Raw genomic sequence first — 26,586 nt, 5'->3', positions numbered from 1 at the left:
GGGATTCTTGCCGTTGCTATAAAAAGACATTTGGCAGTAAGCAGTATGTCATATTAGAAGCGTGGTCATTTACTAGAATATAAATATGCTAACGTACTAGAGAACTCTTCAATGGCGTAGGGTTCTAAAAACCCAAGGAGATGATACTGAACATCACGGGTGACAAGGCATTCGAAACCTCACCACTTTAAAGCAGTTATTTCTTGAGATAAAAGTTAAATTGCTGCATTTGTTATGTATTTATGTTGGGCATTTCGCCTGACCTCTCATAGCTTTTCGTAAATACTAATTAAAAAGAGATGATTCTTTAGCTGAAGGCTTGTTAGGTACTTTATGCCCATTTCTCAGATAGACAAATAGAAATGTGCGTCGCATGGCTCAGTCTCGGAGATCATTTCTTGACCGGAGTTCTTGGCTTCCGGTCTAAACTGTATGTTTTTCATCTTTATCTTTTTCTTTTCTTTTTTTTTTTTTTTTTTTTTTTCCTGAGCTAATGAACATGTTTAAAGTGCTTTTTCCCACCTCTGTATGAAATTAGCTTGCCAGGACTTTGATTCCTGTGCCTACCTCTTGCACTGCTTGAGCAGTGTGGCTTTTTGAATGGACTAGACTGGTACGGGGCTGGTGAAGTCTTGTTCAACAGCTGCCAGTTACAAGTGGAGCCCTCTCAGCCACCATCTCAGTGCCCTCTGATAGCTGTATTTAGGGCTGGAGGGAAAAAACAGGTCATATAAGCAGAATGTGGATGTATTACTTTACATTTTCCAGAGTGTCACAGACTCCTGTACAGGTTGTGCTGAACATGACTTTCCCTTTGTTGTAACTTGATGAGTAGGCTGCTTCCTCGACAGTATAAGTAAATTCAAGTCAAAATCTGTAAGCTGTGTCTGGGATCGGCGCTGGGTTTGGGCACCATTAATGATACCAGCTGGGAAAGAGGTGTTATCACTAGCAAGGAGAAGGTGCCTTTCGTCTTCACAGAGGGACCTGTTAATTCTTGGTTCTCTCTTGGATCCGTGGTTTGCGTGTACTTGATAGCCAGAGAGAGGTCTCTAAGCAGGAGTTGATTACATGCACAGGTCATCTAGGAATCACAGGTGTCCAAATACCAGTTAAGCAAATGGTCAATTACCATGTCCGTTTGTAGGCAGAGCTGGGTACTCCAGGAAGCTGTCAAGTGTACTGTGACTGAGAGTTCAGTGTTCCAAAGAAACGTCTTTAAAATGTGTGCTATTTTAACTGAAATGGTGCTAGGAAGATATTACTGTCAATGGCTAATGGTTAATGCCAATGGTATAATGTTAATTAAATCATTTCTTCTCCGTGTTCGTTGATGGAACCTGACCGTTCAAATGTTCAGATAGACTTTTTCATAGAAGCACATCCATTACTCCTTTTCCTGTTGTTCCTAAATAGAATTCTTCCCTACATTGGTCATATTATGAAAGGATTAATAGAGTTAATAAGAGAAAAGCAAAAAGCAGTGTAAGTCAGTACTTGAGCCCTTGTTCTCAGGGGCATTCCACATGGAAGGTCTAATAGACCGTACCAAAAAACTGTGATGAAGTAAAATTTGAAGTTTTTGCTCCAATATCATTTTGACCCCCTGGATGACACACTAACAGGTAATTGTTACTCCTTTAGGAGATCTGATATTCAGGCTTGCTTGGCCTGAGGATAGGGGTCTCTTTGCTTTGTGTGTCGGAGGTCTGGGTTTGATTCTCACTTTCTTGTTCTGTAAGATGGACAGAGAGAGAGAGAGAGAGAGAGAGAGAGAGAGAGAGAGAGAGAGAGAGAGAGAGAGAGTGGGAAGCGTATACTAAAAGTTAAGCTTTAGTGGCTGAGGAATGTAGCTCACAAAGTTAAAAGAGACTCCTGTAACTGACTGGGGACCAACAATGAATGGAGCCTCATGGTTTATAGTGAGGCTTGAATCCTCTCTGCTCCGTGTGTGGCAGAGGACCTCCCAAGCCAATAAAGGAAAAATGTTAATGGAGTAAACGACAACATGAAGTATTAACGAATTGTTTCTGCATGGGCTGTGGGAGTTTAAAACCCCCTTTTTTTTTCTCCTTTTCAGAAAGAAGACACAGCTCCTCCAGCAAGCCGCCTTTGACTCCTCCTTCCTCTTCAGTATTTTCCATCATTTCATCTTTCCCTTCAAAAAACAAAGGTAGCACTGGAAGTGGTAGCAATCGTTCATCCAGTGGAGGTACTAGTGCATCGTCATCATCAAATTCCAAGTTGTTGAAGTTACCCAAAGACAAGCTGCAGATCAGCGGAAACAACAGGTTAATGCATCCGGTACAGCATAGCAAAGTTCCCCATGATAAAATGTGAGTATGCATTTTGACAAAGAATTAAATATTATTACGTGCGTAGAAACTGCTGTATCAGTAGAACTTCCTTTTGTTTCAGAGGATTTTTACTTTGAGAGAGACCACTTTAAACTCCTCCAGATCTTTTCCAGCAGCATAGTCTAAGATTATAGGTATACTGATGAAACTGTCGAATGAGACACTTGCAAAGATGCAGCTTGAATCATTATAAATAAAGGCCGTTCTACTAGGGGGTCTTTATTCTTTGATCCAATCTGCATACTTTCATTGTAAGTGAGTTTCTGTAGTTTCTGTTGTCACTGAAATACTTCCAAGGAAATGGGGACAAGAGCACAGAAGAGATAGTGGACATCACCACAAATGTGAAAATAAATAAGAAAAAGAATAAAAATAAGAAAACTGGGAATAAACAATTTAGGTCTAAAAATGAACTGTGAATAGATCAGAGTATTGAGTAATAAATTTTAAGTACTTCTTGTAATTTATGACTCATGATACTATCATTTACAATTTTTCCCCCCTTCTTTTTCATAAATATTAGTATGACTCCATCTGTCAAAGTGGAAAAGATTCATCCAAAGATAGATGGTGCCCAACTGAAAACTGCTGTTGGTCCAACTTGTTCTACTACTGTGAGTTCCTCAATAAAGACTGGCCTTAATTGTCCCTCAATACCAAAGCCACCCTTGCCTTCCCCTGGACAGATACTGAATGGTAAAGGTCTTCTCTCTGTGCCTCCATTTTTGGAAAAGAAACCTGAAGAAAATACAAATAATAGGAAATTTTTACATAAAAGATTGTCAGGTAATTACTTTTAAATATTTTTTGCTATATTTTTCTTATTAGTGTATACATAAAAATATACAAAATATACATATAAGATATATAAAAATAAGCTTCAGAAGTAAATATTTACTTTTATAACATTAAGTTGTAATTAGGTACATTTACGTACTAGAATTTAAATTTAGCTTGACGTGTTCGTAAAGGATGCAAACAACATGAAATGTGTCTGTTGCTTTCAGAAAACATCCAGGTGTTACAGGCCTATCAGTTCTTAGCTTTAAGATGTGTTATATTTGAAAACAATTTCCAGTATGGTTAAATTTTCTAAAGCAAATAAATGTCAGTATTTCAAGATGTCTTTATGAAAGCTGTTTTCAATAATTGGCATATTTGTGCACCTTTGACAGAGAGAGAATTTGATCCTGATATATACTGTGGTGTCATTGATGTGGAAACCAAGAAACCCTGTACTAGGTCTTTGACATGCAAGGTAGGATGTCTTAATCAGAATAAGATTTTGTAAAGTTCACATTTAATTTCCTAGGGAATGTGACAGAAAACAGAAAACTACAAATTTCTTCTGTCAGTAATTGCCACTGTAAATGGTCCCTCTCAAAGCATATTATCTAGGACCATGAAGGAATTGTTTTCAAAGTTAAGCCAATCGTTTATCCAAAAACTTAGTTCCCACAGTAACCCGGAGATCTTTATATTTGAATAAACCTTTTACATGGATGCTGACATGGAAACAATTATGTTACTCCCCATGAATGTACTAGAGGGGCCAGCATGTTCTTTTGGGGGATAATCTTTGGGTTACAGACCATGGATTTTTAAAATTTCGTCATAAGCATTAGAAGTATTACTTGTTTATGTGTGATTCTGATAAATCAAGCTCCCCCCACTCTCACTCCTTTCCTTTTCCCCACCAGAGCCTGCAGCAGATACTTAGCAGGTATTTGTGCAAATGCCAGTGCTGCTGGATTTACCTACACAGCTTACTCAGAAATGAGTCTTCTGAGAAAGCTATGGAGTATGCCTAGAGGTCAAACTCTAAATTAAACTATCTTTAAAAAACTTTCGATCAGCTTAAATGTGTTATTTTGCTCGAAAGTCTTGGAGGGTAGGGTGTATAAGTCCCAAAGAACCGAAAATCCAGATCCTATGCAATTGTATAATATTTAGCCTTTTTTATGCAAAGCAGCTAAACTGTCGGTAGAGGAAGCATCTGGTAAATAAACCACCTCCAGAACAAAGGTACATGAAGCTGGCGCTAATGACCCGCAGGAACTGAACTTGAACACATTGCCCTTTTGGAATTACAGTGGGGAGGCAATCCTTTTGCTAATAGAGAAGGGAAAAAGTTTCAAGATTTTACAGGAGAATTAGAGAAATCAAAATTTTTTAAGAGAAAGAAAGTAAAAATGTTTCTCAGCAATTGTTTATATTGCACCTACTCAAAATATTTTTCTGAGTTGCTATTTGTATCTAATTTACATGATAATATTTTTACCTATGAAAATTAGCCAATCAAACCTTTTATGCCATATGAAAATAAGGTATAGTATGTGACTTCAACAATTCAAAAAAAAAAAAAAATAGCTTACACCTATTTCACTTTACCTAGAATTTGTACAATGTATGTCTTACTCTGTGCAGAGTTCAGGATGCTCAAAGGCTCAAAGGACTTTGAGTTCTGTCTGACTGTGGATTCTGCTGTATTTTTTTTTTCATTCTGTAATACCTCCTCTATTACATTGGAAAATATTTGTTTTCAAGGAATATATTAGTAAACAGAAGGAAGTAAATAATTTTTATAAATATTTTTAGTGTCTCCCGTTACAAGTCTGATTTTAAGTTTTATTGTGTTAAATATTTTAAGTGAAAGTAAATATTTGGTATTTTTTGGTTGTGCACTAGGGTGAGAAGAACAGATACCATATTGGCAGTTAGAATATCAAAAACAATGTTAAAAAGATTTGTAATTCCAGTCTTAGCATTATAAGAGCAGTTTCTTTGGTAGTTTCTTCTTTAAAAAAAAAAAAAAAGGAAGAACTTTGGAAGAAGTTTTGAACTCAAGTGCTGTTTTTCATTATTTTGTATCAGGAAGACATGTAATCATCCACAAAAAAAAATTCCAAGTTTGTTTTATAAGTCATTCTTCCACTTATTTACTAAACCACAAATGTGATTATTGTCTGTATTCTAGAGCTCTAGACATGTGTTTTGAGTGTGTAATTTCCACAGATCTAATAGCCTGGGATTAATGATTTATTCATGGATTTGCAGACACATTCCTTAACCCAGCGGAGGGCTGTACAGGGTCGAAGAAAACGATTCGATGTGTTGTTAGCCGAGCACAAAAGCAAAACCAGGGAAAAGGAACTTCTTCGACATTCGGATCATCATCAGCAGATGCCCCCTCTCAGGGAACCACATCCCTCACCTACTAAAACTTCCCAGGAGCTGCACCAAAATTCTCATGGAGTTACTCTTACAGAATCAAAGCCTTTATTACCTAATAAACCCAAACCTCACCCCCCCAGTCTTCCAAGGTAAGGAAAATCTGCATATCCAATAGTACGAAATTAACGCTGGTAGCTTCATCACGTGGATTTTGAAAGAGAGATAGGGATCTGTTGGATGGGGTAGCATTTTTGCTCTAGGCCTGGTGACTGTCTGTCTGCAATTAGCAATTACATGCTGGGCTGTAACTCATAGCAAGGAGGGTTTGGAGTTTGAAATAGCAGAGGCTGACTTGCATCAATTAAAGCAGTTCTGCAACAATTGGGCAATGCTGCTTTTCCAGGGGTAGAATAACTCCTCGCCTTTCTCTCGGTAGATGTGTTACGAGACTCTTGAAAATATTGGGCATCAGTTAATGTAAATTTCCTTGTGTCAGTGTTGAAACATCCACTATGAAGTGCTTGTTGACGAGCCTCGCCTCAATAACACCTTTACTGCTTACCTTGCCCAGGCCTCCAGGCTGTCCAGCCCAGCACAGTGGAAATGCCCCTAGCGATTCTCCTTCTGTCCACGAATCCCCTCACCCTCCCTTGCCTGCAGCTGAGCCAGCATCTCGGTTATCCAGTGATGAGGGAGAATGTGATGAAAAAGAAGAGCCTGTTGAAAAACTGGATTGTCACTATTCAGGTCATCATCCTCAACCAGCCGCTGTATGTGTTAAGTAAAAGTTAACCTTGGTCTCTCACTGGCTCTGAATTTGTAAACAAATAACCTGGGGGGCTTAAGGGTGGCTTTCTATTGTGTTTGTGGTGGTTTTTTTTCAGATTTTAAGCAAATTATTTTGTTGTCTAATCAATAGTGATGATATCAGCATATTTTCAAAGTAAACATGCCAAAGAAATATGTTTGGGCCTCCCTGCTGCCATACAAAAGAAATCAAATTGCAGAAGTACTAAAGAAATTGGCAACTGCTCTATAGGGCTGTAGTTTTGGGGTAGGAAGGCATGTGACATTTCCAGGAAATAATAGCTGTGGAATAAGGACATGCAAATAATGGCTTTTTAGTGAGATTTTATTACTAGAATTCTTTTTCCCCTGACATTTTTACTCAAGGTGCCAGTTGTCACAGTGAAGGTAGCAATAATGTGGTTTTAAATATTTAAATCTTGACAAAAGCTGGCATATATGGTGTACTTATCTTTTTTCAAACACAAAATACTGAAATATTTCTGCATTTGGCAAAACTCATAGATTCATTTTTTGAACCATCAAATACCTTTTTTTTTATTATTGCAAGTTGTTTCTTGCAGTATGCTAACAGACATCTTTCACGTGAGGCTGATCTATTATCTTTGCCTTCAACAAAATGTTAACAGGCTACTTGAAGAAATGAACCGTAAGGTGCAGTAGATGAACCTTCCCTCTAATTTCTGTCTTCTTAAACCATTTACTTTATCTATAGGCCTAGCCTTACTTTTTTTTTGTTGTTTTTAAACAGGCTATGAGCAAATAGCTGACAGCTCCTCAGAAGGGAATGTTACGTGTGTGTGTATATACCTGAGTGTGTATGTACACACACATATATATAGAAATGTGAAATACACTATTGTCCTTCTCTGTTTAATCAGAGGGATTCAAATCTAATTGCTGCATTCATCATAAATATGGGAATTTCAGATGGGGAAAGAAATGATCCCAATGTACTATGGCCAAAAATTTAAAATAGTGGTTATAATGTAGAAATTGGAAATCAAATGTAAATTTTTTTATCCTGGGTTTAAACAAAAAAATATATATTCGTTTAACATATATTTTTCTAGGCAAGTGTGTTGTTGTTCAGAGAGTTGTCACTGAAAGTAGGAAATGCCAATAAAAACCTGTCTTTTCAGTTTTGCACATTTGGTAGTCGGCAAATTGGAAGAGGTTATTACGTGTTTGACAAGCGGTGGAACCATATTCGATGTGCACTTAACTTCATGGTGGAGAAGCATCTTAATTCTCAGATGTGGAAGTGAGTAAAAATCGAAGTTCTGATTATTCCTGATTGTTGTAGAAATGTGTATAGCCTGTGATTCTAGTTACAGCAAAGCAAGTCGCTGTTCAGATTAATGAAGTCAGAGATTGATAGTGTATGCTTTACTTTTCTTTTTTTTTGGCAATAATTAACTATTGGTAAAATATTTTAGTGTCGTTAATCGATCTCAAGATACAGTTGCTCTAAGACAGTATTTACTGGACTGGGTATTATTCCAGAGAATGGTTGCTACCTGGGTTTTTGTTTTTCTTTTTACCCGCAGGAAAATTCCTCCAGCATCTAGTAACACAACGTCAGTTCGTGCACCACATCGGACAAACTCGATGCCTGCTTCACAGTACGGTGTCAGCGCAGCAGGTTTCCTCTTACCCACCACGGTTATGTCATCGCCAGCACTGGTGTCTCCTTCCTGTATGTCCCTGAACAGCAAATCGGTACCATCACACGGAACTACACTAAATGCAAATCCTTCTACTCTGGGTGCAGTGGATCCTGTCTGCAGTATGCAATCAAGACAAGTGTCTTCATCCCCTTCAACACCTACAGTGCTTTCCTCTGTACCTTCACCTATGCCCAGCAAACCTCAGAAGCTGAAATCCAGCAAATCTTTTAAACCTAAGGAATCTTCTGCTGGCAGTGGCACCTGTAACAGTACCGGCAGCGTCAGTAGCAGCGGCGGCTCAGGAAAGAAGCGTAAAAACAGTTCCGCACTGCTAGCACCTTCTCATTCCACAGAGTCCTTTAGAAAAAACTGTGTGGTTAACTCTGGAAACTCTGGGACCTCCTATCATCCATCGGTGACGTCTTCGTCCCACAGTGTTGGCCTCAATTGTATGACTAGCAAAGCTAACTCTGTTAGCCTCAAACATGACCAATCAGGGAGGGGTCCTCCTACCGGGAGCCCTGCAGAATCGATAAAAAGAATGAGTGTGATGATGAACAGCAGCGATTCCACTCTTTCCTTAGGGCCATTTGTTCATCAGTCCAGTGAGCTGACTGTAAACTCGCACAGCAGTTTTTCACATTCGCATACTTCCCTTGACAAACTAATAGGAAAGAAAAGAAAGTGCTCACCTGGTTCAAGCAGCCTAAACAGCAGCAGCAGCAGCAGCAAGTCAAACAAAGTTGCCAAATTGTCATCGGTGAATAATGTTCACGCAAAACACACTGGTGCAATCCCAGGGACACAAGGACTGATGAACAATTCTCTTCTTCATCAGGTAGGAGCTCTTGTCTGGAAGTAAGCCGGTATGAGTGTGTCTCTTCACGTGCTTAGATTCGATGTGTTCTCTTAATAAGTAATAGACAATTCCAGATGCTATTCAGGTGAAAGACAGTTCTCTTATTTGTTCAATACCGCTTTTGAGTGTTTTTATAGTACTTTTGCACATGATTTGTATAAACACTTGATTCTAGTAGAGTATGGTTATATTTATTTACTTATTTTAAAGTAACCTTAAATATGACATCCCAAGTTCCCATAGATGCTGCCTCTGAATCACTCTCAGATGAAATTCAGTTCTCGCTTTTAAAAATAAATCATAATAACAATAAAATCTTGCAGCCAGCCGTGGAACTGAGCTGAGTGTCTCAGCAGAACGACTTGTTTCTGTGTCAGTAATAAACATTCTACAAAGTGGAACAACAATGCTGATAACAGAACTGCGATACTGTGATAAAATAAGCCTATTATCCCAAGGTGTCATTGACTAACGTCTTAGTATTAACGAGATTAAATGTTATAAATAAGATATAAAAGATAGAAACCTTTTTAGTCTGTAAAACAAACAGATTTACTATAAAGGTAGCAGATCTCATGAATATGTAACTTTTCTTAAGTTAGTTTTTGAGGGTTTGTTCTTTTAAACTGATTGCACTGGGAGGGAAAGTTCTTGATAAGCTAGAATGAATTTAGACACAGCTTGAAGGGACATTTGGAGGGCTAAAATAATTTGATATAGCTTTAAAAGAATACCGAAGATGGAATTTTAGAGAGCAGGTATGGAACTAGAATTTTACAGACTGTAAACTTGAGACACTTTTTGTTTCCTCTGGGACTAAAACCCTGAAACCCTAAAAATCTCTGTGTACCTGGAGAGGTTAGGAGGTCAGTGAGAACTTTTTCAGAATAGTTTCTGAATTTTCGGTTTCAGCCATAAAGGAAGATTTTCACCACTTGTGTTTTCTAAAACAAACCAAAAAAAAAAAAAACATTCATATGACTAAACAAACCTTGGTTTTGGGCTTACCTGATAGTTACTGCTTCAACTGTGCAAATAGAAGTAAAGGAAAAATATAATTTGAATGAATGAAGGAAATAATTTCTAAAACAATTATAACTTGAAAAACCCCAGCTTGAGAATTGTGAAGTTTCAGACAAGCTAACCGCATGTGAGTGGTGTGTCAGATTATGCCTGCTGATCCTCCCCAAAACATGCTCTCATTGTCCAGAAAATGTCTTTGAAGGGCATCTGCTGGAACAGCTTGGCTCACTCATCCTTCTCTTCCATTTATTTGCTTAAAAGCCAAAGGCGCGTCCCTGACAGCTGATCACACCATGGTGAGAAAAGAACTGGACACTTTTCACTACAAGCAAAACCTCCATCTGGAATTCTGGACTCCAAGATGCCTTGAGTTTTCCCAGCTTCCCATGGTCCTCAGGTGTGGAAATCTACTGGACTGTCACTCAAACAAGGAATTTCCCTGAAGCCATGTCTGTAGCAGTGAATATACTAGAAATGGACACTGGATGAAGTTCAGCCACATAATTGCTCTTATCAGTGTTAACGGTGGTCTGGACTAGTTTGCTACAAATCTGTGAGATTTTCCTTACAGGAGTACATCATCTTGCCACTATTCGACATAGATTGGCTGGGCAAAAGAATGTTTTCGGGGGGGGCAAATAAACGTTACTGTGGACTTATTTTTATACTGATGGTGTCTTTTATAGGTGATAGCTACCAGACAGACACTGTCAACAGAGAGGACCCCACAACAAGGGGGAAAAAAAAATGTCTGAGGCACAATGGAAAGAAGCCCTCAAGAAGGGAATATGGCTTTAGTGTTTTTATAGCAATGTTCCTTTAATGGAATATAAAAATAGCACAATTCAAAAAATAGTCTGTGTTTTGCCCAGCCTTTTGCAAGTAATTTGGGATAAGAAGCTATCAGGAGTTAAAAATAAAAAATATATTAAAAAAAAAACTTTTAAAACAACAATGGCAACAAAAAAAAAAATCAAAAAACTTGTTTGAGGCCATTGCTCAGAAAACAAGTATAAAAAATTGTACTTGTGTGATACAAATATTATTTTCTATTCTTTTGAGTAAGATTTGATTGCAGAAGAAAATTAAAGTTAATTGTTTTTAAAAAAAAAATCCAAAAATATCAAACAAAGGCAAATAACCTCTAAAACTATATGCCCAAAGAACGTATTTCCTGACCTATACTGTATACCATAAGCCTTTGTTATTTTAAAAAATAACAACTGTATTGGTTAAATTAGGCTGGATTTGCCTTCCAGCCTGTATAAAAAATTAAAAAAATTTTAAAAAAAAAAGCCCTTTTAAAACTAAGTATTTAAAGTATTTAAATATTTTTTAAAAAAAGTAAAATAAAAGTCAGATATTTTATGCCTTGTTTGTATAACTAAATCATTAACGTGTTGTGCTTTCAACCACTCAGTAAGGGTTTCTCAAAATTCTGGAGTATTTGCCAATTTGACAGCCGAGTTCCACGTAAAGTGCAGCTGTATGCATCCCAGTCATCTCACACCTCCCGAGGTTTTATGAATAAAGGGGGCTTTACACAGTTTTATATAGTCCAGTCAATTTTTACGAAGTATTTTGTCTCGCTTCAAAACACCTCCGAAGTGAATTCCGCTAAAGGGCTTATTGTAATAGGATTTGGTTCGTCTGGATGTTTTTGTTAAGTTTTTAAACATCAGGTAAAGTCTCAAAACTGACTAAACTTTTATTAAGGGGCAAAGCAAAGGAAAGCAAATTACTGACCAAGAAGATATTTTTCTGCCTTAAAGGGGCACCAGCTGTCGCTGAGAACAGACAATCTGAGCCTGTCCAATAGTTCCCGTAGCCCAGCCTTCCCCCGGTTCTGGTGGCAAATAGTACATCAGGGAATCCAAAGCCACTGAGAGTAGCAGTTGCTTAGCTGTTTACCTACCGATGCTTTCAGTTTCACCTGAACTTGCTACAAAATCCTTGCTATACAGCAAAACAACAAGAAGCCTCTATGCAGACACTTTAGCTTTTGAATTGATAGGAAAGATGACATTTAGAAAGCAATGTGTATAGACTCTTATTATGCAAACTTTAATCAAAAAACCAACAAAGATATTTTCAGGAACAAAACGACTCATAATTAGTAAGCTGCCCTGTCGAAAGGATTGTTGGAGCTGTGATTGGTTTAACGTGAAAGGAGCCAAAGTAACATGCCACAAAAAGAAATCGATATTTATTAAATCCTGCCCGGTTGGAGTGAAATCCGTGTTCTGATGAAGTCACTGGGGCAAAAATTTCACTTCAGGACAGTCTCAGTCACAAGTGCAATTTGACTCGATCGATGTAAATGTAAAGGAAACGACAACTTGGCGAGAAGGAGCGCCGGGGAGTTGGTGACCGAACTCTCCTCTTTTTGAAGGTTCTGTTGATCTGAAAGCATAATGGCAAATTCATGCCCGTTCAATAGCACGCAGACCTTTTAAAAAGCTAATTCCTGAGCGCTGTGCTCATGTGGAGCCAGCCTCCACAGACACCTGCATTGTGTAGTTCCAAGCCATTGGGAGTCGAGAATTAGAACATCGTAAATTCTGCCTGCCCTTGAGCACAGACCTGCTCAAATATTCTGTTTTAGATCTTGGTTACAAGCAGAACGTTGTTCCTGAAGCTTTTATTGTCACGTAGTTCTTACTGTAAATAACTAAGGAAGCTGAAATTAATTTTCCTTGCAAAATTGAATTCGCAGTGGCTGGGTTGTTTCTAGACAGATTTTGGTATTAATTTAAGAGATACAGTTTTTATAGTCTTTCCAACTTCTCGTTATGACTCCTGCAGTTTTCTTAACCTAAAAAATTGCTGCAATGATGAACAAAGAATTATACAAGAAAAAAAAGACATACTTTTGTATCTTTATTTTGGAATTTCTTGTTCTATTATAAATATTGAAGTATCCCTATTTCAGAAGACATATTTTGTTAATTGATTGTACATATTTAAATATGTATTTTTGCACAGGTCTTTTTTTCTTATATCCAGTTTTGGTACAATTGAGATCATCTAGTATTTATTTATTAATTAATTAAAAAAACAAAAAAGGAAAAAAAAAAAAAAAAGCAAATACCTTTTTATAATTTGAAGTGGTTCACTGCCAAGCCAATAGCATACCATGCCTACTTTTGCAACGGGGAGGGGTGCCTCTGTTTTGTGAAAGCTGTGTCCCTTCTCGCGTCTCGGGAGCTCTCGCCCAGGTCCTGCAGCCGGATCCAGGCGGCGGCAGCAGCCCGCGGAGCCTGCCTGCAGGGCCTGCGGCCGCAGGGTGGCTGCGGCGTTGCTTAGAGGTTGCCTGATTCCCAGAAGACTCCGTTTAGCTAAGTGACACACTGCTTCTCTTTTTGTAGTGCTCGTGTGCGTGCGTGCGCGTTCGTGTGGGTCTCACGTGGTTTAAAACTAACGGAAAAACTGAAAGTGCCTGATCTAACTAGTTTTAAGCTTGGACTGTTTAGACAGCTTCTCCTTCAAAGACTTGAATGTTCAGTTGAAATTTTGGAGCTTGCTTTTTCCACCTATATATTATATATGTGCGTGTGTATATATATGTGCGTGCATATATATACGCATCCACGTTTATAAATATATTTTCTAAAACAAGTAAGATGGGTTGACAAAAGGAAGCAGACGATGCTGGTAACTTTTGTACAATGTTTTAATTAGAATACCTTGTGTCGGAACAATCCCATTGATAATGCGTATTTGAAATAATGCCAAGGGTTTGAAACGTGGTTTTAACCAGCAGTTTATTTATCTGTCCCGTTCTGGGCAGGGAGGGGAGAGAGAAATGTAAATGAAATAAGTTAGAAAACGTTCAGAATACTTCGTATTCCAGGAAAACAATACAAAAACCCAGTAAGTACCTCGGAAAACCTTTTAAAAATAAAATATGTGATTTCCAAATGACATTTCTAAGGCAGTTGTCTTCCTGTAAGAGTTCTCTTGCCAAGGAATCTCTCATCTTTCACTCATTCTGTCCTGGAGGAGGGAATTGGGCTTGGAAAGATTCTTAATGTTTCACTGTTCAGCAGAAAATAATCATTTTTACATTTTGTGCAAGATATTTTACGTTTTAAAGATAATTTTGAAATGAGCACTACATAATGTCAATGTGAATGTAGGCCTTGAAAGCATCTTGCTCTGTGTTGAGCCTGGTTCTAAAAGCAATCTCCTGTGTAAAATGTGTGAATAGTTTGATAATTTGTATACATAATCAAGAGCATCTGATCAGCTGAACTCTGTGTTGGCTGCTGTATAGTACATGAACAAATGTCATGGGATAGAAAAAATTACTTTGGATATTTAAAAGAAAAATAAATATATAGTCTATTTGTTTTGTAACAAGTTTCTGTAAATAAAATAATTTATACTATTTATAAGAAAAAAGTTGTGCTTTGCTTCATGAAAAAGATTAGTTTGTTGAACAAACATGTTACTAAACAAGGCAATAAAATTAGGACTTTTCAATAAATGAGGTTGGTTGCATGGAATACATTATATGTTTCTGCTTCGTTATGAAATCGTTCACCATTAAAGGAAAACATTATCTGTGTCGGTGCCTATGTGAACTAATTTCAGAGAATTGGATCTGGTCAAATTCTGTCCTTTTGCCTCAGCACTGCATGAGCTGCCCCAGGAGTCAGCCTGCTGGAATCTGAGCCTGACGTCCTGCAAGGTTTTGTGGCATCTGGGTTTTGAGAGGTGCCGGGAGTAACGCCGCGGTATTTTCCTCTGCAAGTTGTCGCTGAAGGCTCTTGCTTTTTGGTTTGCTAAACAGAATAACAAGAAACAGCTTTTACAACACCAGTTGCAGTACGTTGAAGGGTTGTGGGTTTTTGTTATCGTTTTGTTTTGTTTTCATAAAAAAGCATCTTCCATTCTTTCACAGTTCAGGCGCCCAGTGTGTGAATTCAGCAGGTTAAATGCTCTTGCAGGCTTTTCTCTGCATGTGACTCAGGACGATTGCATGCGGTGGATGACTTCAGAGAACAGTCTGCAAAACCGGTAAAACTCCTGTTAGGGGGGTAGGACGTGCAGCCAAGGCAATGGGGTTTTTGTCTGTTTGTGGGGTTTTGCCTTTTTCTTCTTTTCTTTTTTAATGCTAAATGTTTTCTTTAGTATTTGGGATAAATGCTGCAAGCTATAAATGGGGGTCAGGCAGCAAGCAGGCTCAGCTTTGTCCTTTTATAATGAGTACTTTTAATATTTCTCTATTTACAGTACCTTTTGTGTTGGTTGATTTTATTTTTTTTTCACCCTCCTGCAAATATGTATATATTTTTTTCCTAGTAGTACTTCCTAACTTCTGCTCCGTCCTATAAGCTATTGGCACTGAAGTTGTTGTGCTGGGCTCACCAAGTGACTACAGCGTGAAGCATGCAGGAGACGTGAGTTCATGCAGCCGAGCTAGCGCTCCTTGGTTGTCATCAAATTCAGGCAAGTCCCTAACTGAGCTATCTGCGTCTGGGTCAGAATTGCAGGATTAACTCTGCATTTAACTGCATTTGAAATAGGATTCTGTATCCCCGGGTACTGCAAGGTGAAGAGGGAGGAAAGGTGAGGTCTGATTGTGTGTGGGAGGTGTCCCTGCCCATGGCAGGGGGGTTGGAATTAGGTATCTTTAAGGTCCCTTCCAACCCAAGCTGTTCTAAGAGGAAAACGTTTGCATTTATCCCATATAACCGAGTTCCAGGGTGCACTGACTGCACGAGGAAAGTCGCAGCTTATATTCAGGAAGAGTTTTTTTGGTGGTGTGGAAGTTGGAGCCCAGCAGTCGATGCGTGTTACGCAAAGCCAGATGTCAGAGGGTCTCTGTGCATGCTGTTGAGTGCACGTACGTATTTTAGGGAGCTCTGCAGGAGCACGGAGCTGGCCCCAGCCTCTGCTAGGCACGGCGAGGCCAGCAGCGACCGCACCGGCCCCCGCTGCCTCCGTACGCTCCTGGCACTTCTGCCAGCTACTGAGCCAACCGATACAAGAGCCTGCAATTGGCTTTATTTAAATGCAAATTTCTGTTGGGTCATTATTATCACGTTCTTCTGCAACAAATAATCAAACACACGTGGCTTGTGTGATCCACCATGGGACTCTTAATTTGACTGAATGCTTTTCTCGGTGCTTTGGCTGAGCGCTGCATTAGCGATTGGATTCGTTCCTAACAAGCAGCATGGGATCTTTGTCTCAGAGAAGCAGCGTGTGCTTGTTTTGTTTGTTTTTTGTTTATTGTTTTTTTTTCCTGGCCCACCGAACTTCAGGGGACTCTCAAAAACCTTTTCTGAAGTTGTTTAAATTAACCTGGATTCAAACTTTATTGCGAAGGATGAAAACTGGCCTGAGACATGCAGTCAACGGGCAGTGTCCGAGCCAGAGAGCAATGGCTGTAGTTGACATCTGTCGCCAAATCCATGTGAAGTCTTTCCTGAGCATCAGCAAGGACAGCACGCTGTCGCTCTGGTTTAGCAGCTCTCCAACAGTGCTGGAAGTGTCCATCCATCTGCAGCCCTTCCTGGCCACAACAGGTAATTTATTTATTTTTTTCCAAAAGCAAGTGACTTGTCTGTCATCCGCAAGACTAGAGCTCAAACTTTGGAGCCCAATCTCCAGTGAGAAAACAAGTGGTGTCTTTGATAGGCCAGCAGAGACAGGTGAGCCAAAGGATGTTTGCATGCAAAATAAATTTCACCTGTTCTGTAGAAGAGCTTTACCCACACAATCTGTAATAACCCCACCTCCTTTTCCCCCTCCTGTGTTCCCGCGGCTTAACAGTGAGCGTATTGCAGAGCAAGGCAGAAAGCATGGTGGGGGGGGGGGGGGGGCTGCAGCTTGGAATCAAGCTCTGGGTCTGGCTGCTGCAGTGCTAGCGTTAAGTCAGCCTTCCAGAGGGAAATTGGAGAATGGCGTTAGTTCAGGGAGCTGCACGGGATGAAATTACAAGACAGAATGTACAGCTTTTGCATGTGGACTATAAATCCCCAGTAAAGCGTCAGGGCTGAGGCATGAATGGGTGTATCAGACAGATACGATCAGAATTAAATAAACTGAAATTGATAAAGAAATAAAAGAAAAAGTAACAAGATCATTGGACAAGGAAAGAAAAGTTACTTCAGGTTTTAAAGGAAGCAGAAATCCTGTCACTTTCTGAGTGACATAGAAATTGAAGTAGGCAGTTAAAAATGATAGAATAGAGAGTGTTATGCTCTTGATCATGGCTCTCACTTGATCATCTCAGGACCTGGCCACCCTGGACCCCTCAGCAGTCCTACTCTTTTTGAAAAAAAGACTATGTAGCAGATGATCACTTTTTCCTTCTTTCAGGAGAGCAATGTAAGAACCTGTTCTTGCTGCGTATCCAGCTGTGGACGCCAGGAGGTGTCGCCTTCTCTATGACCGTCCATTATTTGGTGTGGCTGAGAGGCCAAGCTGCTGCCAAGAGCCTTAAAATACTTCAGGTAAAACTGCTGTGACTATTTCCTGCCAGCTCTTGCCTAAAAAGTTTTGTTAAGAAGCCCTGCAGGTTCCTCTCAGCTCCTCCTTCACAGGACTAGGCTCAAATCGTAAAATGACCAAGCGAAGTCAAAATCTTTCCAAAGGGGGGGGGGTCTTTAAAAATTCTCTCATGCAATTAGCATTTTTCTAGGTAACACTAAAAGCCTTGCTAGAATTAATTTATTGGAGGCAGACAAAAAAGACAAAACGATATTTATTCCTTAGCACCTGTCAAGAATGAAACCATAACCCTCCACAGTATTCGATCAATTGCCTTAACCTGCAGTAGTACCTTGTGACAGCTGCAAATCTAAGAGGAAGTGATTTCAAATGTAATGCTTTGCTAATGGGCTAGCTTTCTTTTCAACAGCTAAAATGCCACAGTAAGGGAGAGGCTGTTACAGTTCTAGGTGTTCCCAAAATTATAGTCTTTACGGTTTTCATGGTTGTATTAGTGCTCTACGAGTCATTTGCATCCTTATTCCTTTTCCTTACACTGTAATCTTAGAACAAGAATTCACACTGTCTGGATAACATACAAACTCAACTAACATTTTTGGCTATATAATATTATGCACCTGTTTCTTTTCATTTTTGATTCAAATACAGAAGTCTTAAAAACACAACCGCAGAATCGCAATTGGTTCTTTCTGTTTGGCTCTTGACCTTGCTTTGCTGTTAAATATTGAACACTGCATAGGCAGGCAAGTAAAGGAACAAAATATATTCCAAGAGATCAATCGTATAATACATTTAATAAATGAACTGGGATCCATACACCAAAACAGAACATCGCTTACATAATGAAGTGGAAAGTAAAAACACTACCTCTCCTGCTAGTATTTTTTTTTTAACCTACAGTATACCAAGTTATACAATATATTTATAGGATACTTCCAAAATGTTTTAAACATCTACATTTTGCATTCCCTTGCATTACAAAAATTACATATTAATTACTCTGGAAAGTTTCTGAACTCTGTTTAGCAGCAAATCTCCTTTCTTGATGGTTTCTTGGTACTGCCAATTCTTGCTATCAGGCCTAAAAAAAATTGAGAATAAAAAGGTGTTTAGAATTGAGACCATGTTTTACACCAAGAAACTTACATTTATGTAGTAAGCGTGATCAAAATGTACAGAATTCAACTGGGGCGTGAAATACGATTTCTAGGAATTGATAACGTACCTGTTAGTTTCTACAATCTCATTTACTTTGTCTATTTTGCAGTGTAATCGCCCAGCTGCAATAAATCTTGAAAGCTCCCTAAGAAGAGAGAAAAGAAGTTGGTTAAATGATACTTCACCAAGGACCTGCAGGCCTAGCAGCACAGAACCTGCTCACATGGATAGCCTGCTGACAAAACAACACTGTCAACACAATATTTCTGAAGCAGCAACCTCTATGTATTTTCATAAGGTATCTTACACACCCTAATCTTATTAGTGCTTGGACATGAAACAAGAACAATCACTACAGCAAGCTGAATGCAAAACGTCTTCATATTTTCTTCTCAGGCCAAACTCTTGCTCTTGAGTTAAAGTGAGACTTACTGTTTAGCTTAGCTTCAATTACTGCTCAAACTCAAAGGCAGCAGTCACATAATACACACATTCAGAATTTATCCTGTAAGTATAATAATCCTTCGTGCCAGTCAATTCATTTTAAAAGTCCCTTAATAAAGGTTTCTTATTTTCTGGTAGTTCTAAATATGCTGTCTTTTTTTTTTTAATTAATGAACTGGTGGCTCACAGAACATTGCTGATGTCAACAAACAAACAAAATTTCTGGGATATACAGTAAGACAAGTTACAACTAATACTAAATTAACGAGAAGCATAAGAGCTAGTATGACTTAAACATTTACCTCTGAATTGAATGGTATTTGGTTTCCCTTGAAACACCTATTAATTCATTTCTGAGTATTTCAAGCAGTACTCATATTTCTGTAACACTTGTCTATGTTAGAAAATCTGAAATTTCTTTATGAAAGAAGAATCATTCCTGTGAAAGCATTTGAAACAAAGCATTTCACATACATAATCAAGGTAAAAGTCAATTTCTCACCTCACAACAGTTCTCATCTAAGCTAACACACTTCACATTAGTTCTAATCTGATCTAAATCTGACTTTCCTTTTTTTACACTAGAAAAGGAATTGGAAACCGATACTGCAATGTATATCTGATTTAAGTGAAAAACATCACATCCTGTTCACGTACCAGAAAGCAAGCAAAACTAAATGAAGGAGACGTGTAGGGCAGATAAAATGTGTTGATCCTTAAAGCTGAAATACTTACTTTGGCGTATCTGTGAACTAAGTTGTCTTCTAAAATATTAAGTTTCATGGCTTATGAGGGCCCACAGAAATACCAGTATAAAGAACAAAGTTACTAGTAAAAGCCTAGTTTCTCAGATGGCCCTCAGAATGAAAGAAGTACTGGAACAGTTGTCACGAGAGACTGCTCTCAAACTATTTTCTTTACTGAAACAAGATTCACTTATGTTTCTATGGAAGGAAGAGCTTGGCTAAATTTAACTTGGCAGGTTTACAGTCAAAGTAAAACAAAGATTTTTATTCATGAGATCATTATAAACAATTAAAATGTGTAAAGTGAGATCTTTATAAACTTAAAAAGCTAAACAACTTACTGATCTATGAATTCTACGCTGACTCCAAATGCTTCTGCCATGTATCCTAATGTCAACGACCGGTAAGACTCGAGGAGCTGGCTGTATGCATGGATTCTCATTTCCCGTACGTAGTATCGATAGTGAGGTGCAAACAGCCAATCTTTTTTCATCTCTTGCTCTACAATAGCTGAAAGGAGGAAAAAGAAAAAAAATCAATTTCTAATTTGTAAGAAATGTAAAATATCACTTAGGTAAATTAAATATATACAACACCAGTTAATAAATAATCTGTGTGACCAAAACAACACTGTATTCTTGCATATTCCTGGGTATGAAAAGTATTCTACACTGTGCATAAATAAATTTGTAAAACTGTATTGGTTCTAGAACCAGAAGCAGTAGTAAGATGCAAACAATGTTGTGGCAAAGCTAATTTGTCAGCACAGAATACTTCTAGGATGTCAGCAACTCTCTCCTGCGTACTGCAGGGGGATCACCTCGCTCGAAGTGAGGGCTGAAACCTGCAGCCACGTTGGCGTAACCTGGTGCTGAGATGCAAGCAGGTGTTGGTGTGTTGGTGTGTATCTACCTGAAGAAACGTTCTTACCCAAAGCTAGGTAATGAAATAAGATTAACTGTCTGGTTACAACAAGTAACTTACTTACACGGATTTCCAGGCACTATGACTTTTTCTCCTGCTGACACTTAGTTCTCGGCTTGTGGCAAGACCAGCAACAGAAAAACACTGGCCTTCATTTTAATCTCGTCAGGCCTCGTCTTCCACAAAAGGAAGGGTTCTTTTTTGCTCTTTCTAAATGTCTGATTTTCTTCTATTCTAAATAAAAGAACTGCCAAGAACGGAGAAAGTTTTCTGAAAAGATTTTTCTTAAGCGTCACCCTTTTACACACAAACCAGACCAGAAAGCCTGGTAGCAGCCGTGGTAACAGCAACAATGAAAACTTCCCATGTAATTTCTTTTACAGTCTGAGATTTCAGCATCTTCATAAGGCCTGTAATTTAGTTCAAAGATAAAACTTTCAAAACTTTCCCATTTGGCCTGGTTCTTCATGTAAGATGGTGCTCCACAGCTAGGTGGAAAAGAATTTGAAAATAATCAGAGGTGACCTTTCGTAAGGCTCACTGTATGTGAAGATTTTTTTTAATTTTTTTTTTTAAATCAGAGAGCAACAAATTTCAGGTCACTGTTTAAAAGAAAGACCTTTTGTTTTCTGCACAAAGAAGCTCTAGTCCTAGACTGTAGCTACTCCACAAAAGTTGTGAATGATCTGAAACAAGCAACTGTAGCACCCGAAATACTGTTGTAAGAAACAACTCACCTAGTGACTGGAAAAAAGCTGCATAACTGCATTCGTAAAGGGAAAAGAGATACTGTCGTACAGCAGGCAAACTATGTAACACTTCCAGAATCTCTGCTCCTTTAATAACCTGAAAGCAAACCAAAAAAAACCATGTTTAAATATTATTACTTTCAGCATGGAGATAGAAAGAAAGGCTGGGTTTGTTTGAACCCACGCTTACCTTTTCCCTAAGGTCGGGCCTGTCTAATGCAATCATGCTGACGTAGACAGTGTATGTTACAAACGTTTTGTAATCCATAAGTTCATAGGACGTAAACGTCGAAACTGTGTCGAGGAAGAGCTCCGCTGCCTGTTTGAAATCCCGAATAGCTACACAGTACAGACCCTGGTACACTTTTAGACGATTTCTCCTATCCCAGTCTCCGCCTTCTTCTATTAGACTTAAAAGAGAAAAAGAAAAAAATTACTTATGCAAATGTATTATGGAGTAAGTTATATGAAACAAGTACAGTGAGTCAACTGATAGTCTGTGATCTGAGCAAGAATAATTTATTTTATGTCACAACTTGCTGAAACAGTCTGTACTTCATACATCTGCCAGGGGCAGCAGCGACACTTCCTTGGGGCAGGAAAAGCCAGCCGCTTTTGCACAATGCACGTCTCGACTTTAAAAAGTTTATAGCTTCTAAAATTCCAACAACAGCCTTTTGAGATGCACACGTAAATATTACTGTCAACCTCAACCACGGCAACGTACTTCCGCTGCTTTTGCTGCTAAAATCAAAGCCGTCCAACTAGCAGCACAGAAAAAAGTCTAACAGCCAGACCACCGAAACGGCCAAACTTTCAGAAATCTCATTAACATAAAATCGACGTGGCCAGAGGCAGGAGCACAGGCCAAGACAAAATCCGTTCAGAAGGCAGCGCACGAGAAAATCAGCGCCCAAGGAGCACTGCAACGGGTAAGAGTCTCTAACATCACCTCCCAAGGCACCGGAACAGACTGGAAGCTGCGGCTTGCTACAGGAACCAGTGAAACATGAAATGCTGAGAGCGCAGGGGGAGAAGCTAGCAGTGGAAATGGGGGAAGGACAGCTGCACCAAGGCATGCCGTGCTGACACTGGGCTCTTGCTCCTAGAGGAGACGCCGGCATTTTATCGGCCCAGCTGGACGGCGCTGGCGTCAGCTGAGTCCAGCCGGCATTCCTGCACCGCGCTTTGTTGTGCGGGGCAATCGCACCCACGGCTCTGTGCTAACAGCTACAGAACGGGGCAGCGGGGGGGCACAGCTTCTAACCAAGTCAGCTGCTAGGAAATACCTGAAACAAAAACACCAACCTCTTCCCCTTCATAAAAGTCTAAGGACTAGGAAGCTCTGTAGTACAAGGTAACACCAGCCATTATTCTGTGATTCTGTCTGACAACCAGCCGTTGTCATTTCACGATAGCAAGGTGTTTACCTTCCATTTCTATCACTACCGTTTCTCTGAACGGTCCCCCAGCCCAAACCACACCTTTTTGCCTTTTCAATGTTCCGCGTGATGAGGTCGTTGTCCATGTAAAACAAGCCAATCCTTAGGAGATAGAACACGATATCCAGGCGATGTCCCAGCGCCACCGTTTTGTCGTAAGTCTTGCGGAACGCAGTCAGAGCCCCCTCCTAGCAAAGCATTTTCCGTTACAAGAGCTTTAAGTGCAACTAGAATATTTGCAGAACATCTGTCAAACGCACACGCACTGTCTTCCATGGACAGTCCTGTCAGTTTCACACGTAATTTTAACGCTGCATATTCTGAATAATCTTAAAGAATCAAAGTTTAAACCAGAAGTTAAAAAATGTATGAGGAATGGCTTTTTTTAACTCTAAGGACTACGGCAATCAGGACTGTAATTTGAAATTAAGTTGCGTTGTGTAACTAACTTAGGAAAGCCTAAAGACACAAGGTAAATGAAAAATAAAATCTATAAATGGAAAATAAATGTCTCTCTTTTCAAGAAAAAATGTTTTAATAGCCTGCTTGTTTGTTACTAGATAATTTACGTTTCAATAACACCCCCCCCTCCATCTCCCACCCACGGAGAAACCACACTGCTGGTCAGCCAGCTTCCCCTCTATGAAGAGCCCTCACCACAACCCGCCCAGTTAAGGGGATTGCAAAGGGGATTGCAGTGCAGCATTTTAAACATGAAGCCATAAGGCCCATGCCAGGAACCAACCTTGTCCCCGATCCTGCACAGGTACTCAGCTTTGGCCATCATGGCATCTCGGATTTCACTCTCCCCCAGGATCTTTTCAGCATCCTCTAATTCGTTATCGAGACGTTTCAACTCTTCCTCGTTAGCTTTCTTCATTTTGCTCAGCAGCTCCGTGTCTACCTGCCACTCAAGGGACTTGCAGAGCGCTTCGTAATACGGAGCCATGTCTGAAAGAAAAGCCAGAAGGTTTGTTACTGACAACAGGGGTGCGTTTGTAGAGCAGGGCACTGACGGACACCACAAGGGCTCACCAATGCCAGCTAGGCTCTTTCTGCAGCCAGGTACCTGATAAAGTCCACGCAGCCAGCCGCACGTTACTGAGATGCTTCAGCAGGCATTGCCTCTCCTGGCTGGTTTCCCAATCCTTCCCAGCACGGCTCTTTTTACACCTCTCCCACTCAGCACTTCCCTCACCATTTATTCAACCCCCAGCACACCCCAGGCACAGCTCCTGCCTCTTATACCACCAGCACCCCGCTGAGAGCGCCGATAGCCAGGGACGGGCACCGCACTGATGCCTCCAACTCCCCTGGACCCTTATCCTGCCAGCACCCCAATCCTCCCTGCTGCTGTTGGGCTGCCCGTGTCAAGGGGCTGCTGGTGGTGCTCTCCAGGCGGGCTGTGGGCACACAGATGGACAGACAGAGCCCCAGAGCTGCCCCAGGGATCTCCCCAGCCACCTCTTGCTACCAGACAGACACATCCACCCCGTGGCTGGCTCACTGACCGGCAGACAGACTGACAGACCCATAGGCTACCAGACAGAGGGGCAGGCTGTCAGACAGCTCGTCAGACAGACCAACAGGCTGTCGGACAGACCGGGAGGCCGCCAAATAGACAAGCAGGCCGTCGGACAGACCAACAGGCTGTCAGATAGACCATCAGGCAGACGGGCAGGCCGTCAGACCGACCCTCAGGCCATCAAACAGCCCGGGAGGCTGTCAGACAGACCGGGACGCCGACCCACAGACCAGCAGACAGACCGGGAGACCGTCAGAGACCGACGGGCTGCCAGACAGCCCGGGAGGCCGTCAGACAGACCGGGAGACCGACCCACAGACCAGCAGACAGACCGGGAGGCCGTCAGAGAGACCGCCAGACCGTCGGACAGACCGCCAGACCAGCCGACAGACCGCCAGGCCGACCCACAGGCCGTCACGCAGACCCACGGGCCCTCCGCCCGCCCCTCCGGCCGCTCCCCGCCGGCCCAGGCCCTCACGCACCGTGCAGCCGCACGGCCGCCATCAGCTCGTCCCGCGCGGCGGGGTCGGGCGCCCGGGGCCGGAGGCTGAGCAGGAAGCGGAGCTGGGCGATGCGCAGGTCGGGGTTCTTGGGCAGCCCCTCCTCCTCCAGGTTCTCCAGCGGCATGGCGGCGGCGGCGGCGGGGCCCTCCTGAGGCGGCGGCGGCGGCGGCGGCGCGGCCTCAGTGACTCAGCCGCGACGGCCGGAAGCGGCGCCCCGCTTCCGCTTCCGCTTCCCGCCCCCCCGCCCCGGCCCGCAGCGCCCCCTGCCCGCGCGGAGGGCTGCGGGAGGGCGGGGAGGGGAGGGGTGCGCAGCGCGCGTGCGCGGTGTGGGGAGGGAGGGGAGGGGGGAGAGGGGAGGGGGGGAGCGGTGCGCGGGCACGGCGCGGGCTGCAGGGGGCGCGCGGGCACGCGGCCTGAGGCGGGGGGGGGGGGGGGGGGGCATGGGGACGGTGCCCGGAGCCCCTGCAGCCGCCTCAGCCGGCGTCCCGCACCCCATCCCCTCAGCTCCTGTGCTGCCCCTTCCCCACGGGGGGCGCGTGGAATGGGGAAATAATAAATAAAAATAAATAAAAATAATAAAAATAAATAAAAACCTGCCCGTGGTTGCGAGGCGGTGCGCTCGCGCTGCGCTGTGAGGGGAGCCGAGCCGCGCGCAGCGGGGTGCGGCCCCCCTCTGATCCCCCCCCCCAAATCGTGCCCTCATGCCTCACGTTGGGCCAGGGTTGGAAATTTGGGGGCGTTTCGTGTCAGGAAGAGCGGTCGGGCGTTGGGACGGGTTGTGCAGGGAGGCGGTGGGGTTCAAGGGGAGGTTCGGGGGTCCCTGGGGGGCTCAAGGGAAGGTTGGAGGTGGTGCCTGGGGACAGGGGTTAGTGGTGACACTGGGGGGTTGGACCGGGTGATCTGGGAGGTCTTTTCCAACCCTAATGATTCTGCGATCTGCCCCAGAATATCTCAGTTCTCAGATATTTGGTGCTTCAAGAACAACGCGGGGGAAAAGCGCTTCTAAGGGATCTCAGCTTCTGCGGTGGGAAAAATAAATAGATAAATAAATCAGCTTGTAGTCTTCATTGTGGCGGAAACAAACTTGACTGTTACCCAAGAGCATACTTGTGGCTCAAAAAGCCAGAAGGCAGACAAAAAGGGCTATTAAAAACCCATGTTTTGATGCCATCACATGCTGTGCTGGACTGTGACTCCTGGCTTCTTCACCACACTCCCATGTAATTCTCATTTAGCGTTTGTAGCATTTCTCCATCTCTGTGTTAAACATTTTGGCTTTATCTTTCCCAGCCTCGTGCTCTTTCCCCACACCAGGGTCCTGCAGGGCTGCTGCAAACCATTCCTGCTGCATTTCATAGACGGGGCGTGCGGCGGCAGCACCGCGCGTGTCCCCATCAGTTCCTCTTTGTGGAGATGGTACGGTTCAGCTCCGCTTGCCGCCCTAAATCAAGGCCCTTTCTCATCCTATAAAGCAAGGCGAGCATCAGCCCTCATTTTCCCTTGCCCGTTTGTCTCTGTCATCCCTAACAGGATAACGACGTGGCTGGAGTTGAGCTTTAAACACAGTGCCTTTGGTATTTTGGAGTTGGGTTTCTCTTCTAGGTCATGGGAGAAATTGTTTCCTCCACTGTTTTAGCACAACTTATTCCCAAGATTGGTTTCTTTACGTCGGTCATGAATTATTTAGAAGTTTGCCAGCAGACACTGTTGTCTGCTGCATTTTTGATACGTGCTAATATTT

The 26,586-nt window shown here is 41.7% G+C and overlaps 2 protein-coding genes across 8 annotated transcripts in view; one reads left to right on the top strand and one right to left on the bottom strand.

Annotated features, from left to right (window-relative positions):
• The window catches only part of ATXN7 (ataxin 7), an 83,084-nt gene extending 68,691 nt beyond the window's left edge, over nt 1-14,393 (top strand). For all 7 annotated transcript variants that reach the window (XM_080605780.1, XM_080605776.1, XM_080605777.1 and 4 more), the window contains 8 exons: nt 2,081-2,336; nt 2,881-3,143; nt 3,533-3,615; nt 5,415-5,680; nt 6,103-6,301; nt 7,481-7,602; nt 7,889-8,846; nt 10,152-14,393. In XM_080605780.1, the coding sequence (XP_080461906.1) occupies nt 2,081-2,336; nt 2,881-3,143; nt 3,533-3,615; nt 5,415-5,680; nt 6,103-6,301; nt 7,481-7,602; nt 7,889-8,846; nt 10,152-10,169 (2,165 nt within the window). In that variant the 3' untranslated portion in view covers nt 10,170-14,393. The remainder of the gene's footprint in view (nt 1-2,080; nt 2,337-2,880; nt 3,144-3,532; nt 3,616-5,414; nt 5,681-6,102; nt 6,302-7,480; nt 7,603-7,888; nt 8,847-10,151) is intronic.
• A 3,736-nt stretch (nt 14,394-18,129) lies between these two features.
• PSMD6 (proteasome 26S subunit, non-ATPase 6) lies at nt 18,130-25,083 on the bottom strand. Its single transcript, XM_080605784.1, has 8 exons — nt 24,825-25,083; nt 23,563-23,768; nt 22,860-23,005; nt 21,566-21,785; nt 21,364-21,472; nt 20,044-20,212; nt 18,580-18,657; nt 18,130-18,435 (listed from the first exon to the last, which is right to left on the bottom strand). Exons 1-8 carry the CDS (start codon nt 24,967-24,969, stop codon nt 18,339-18,341), a joined length of 1,170 nt encoding a protein of 389 aa, XP_080461910.1. The 5' UTR covers nt 24,970-25,083; the 3' UTR covers nt 18,130-18,338.
• Nucleotides 25,084-26,586: the final 1,503 nt, after the last annotated feature.

The sequence above is a fragment of the Anser brachyrhynchus genome (assembly GCF_964034855.1).
Source record: "Anser brachyrhynchus genome assembly, chromosome: 10".
NCBI lineage: Eukaryota > Metazoa > Chordata > Aves > Anseriformes > Anatidae > Anser > Anser brachyrhynchus.
This window is presented reverse-complemented; position numbering and strand designations above follow the sequence as displayed.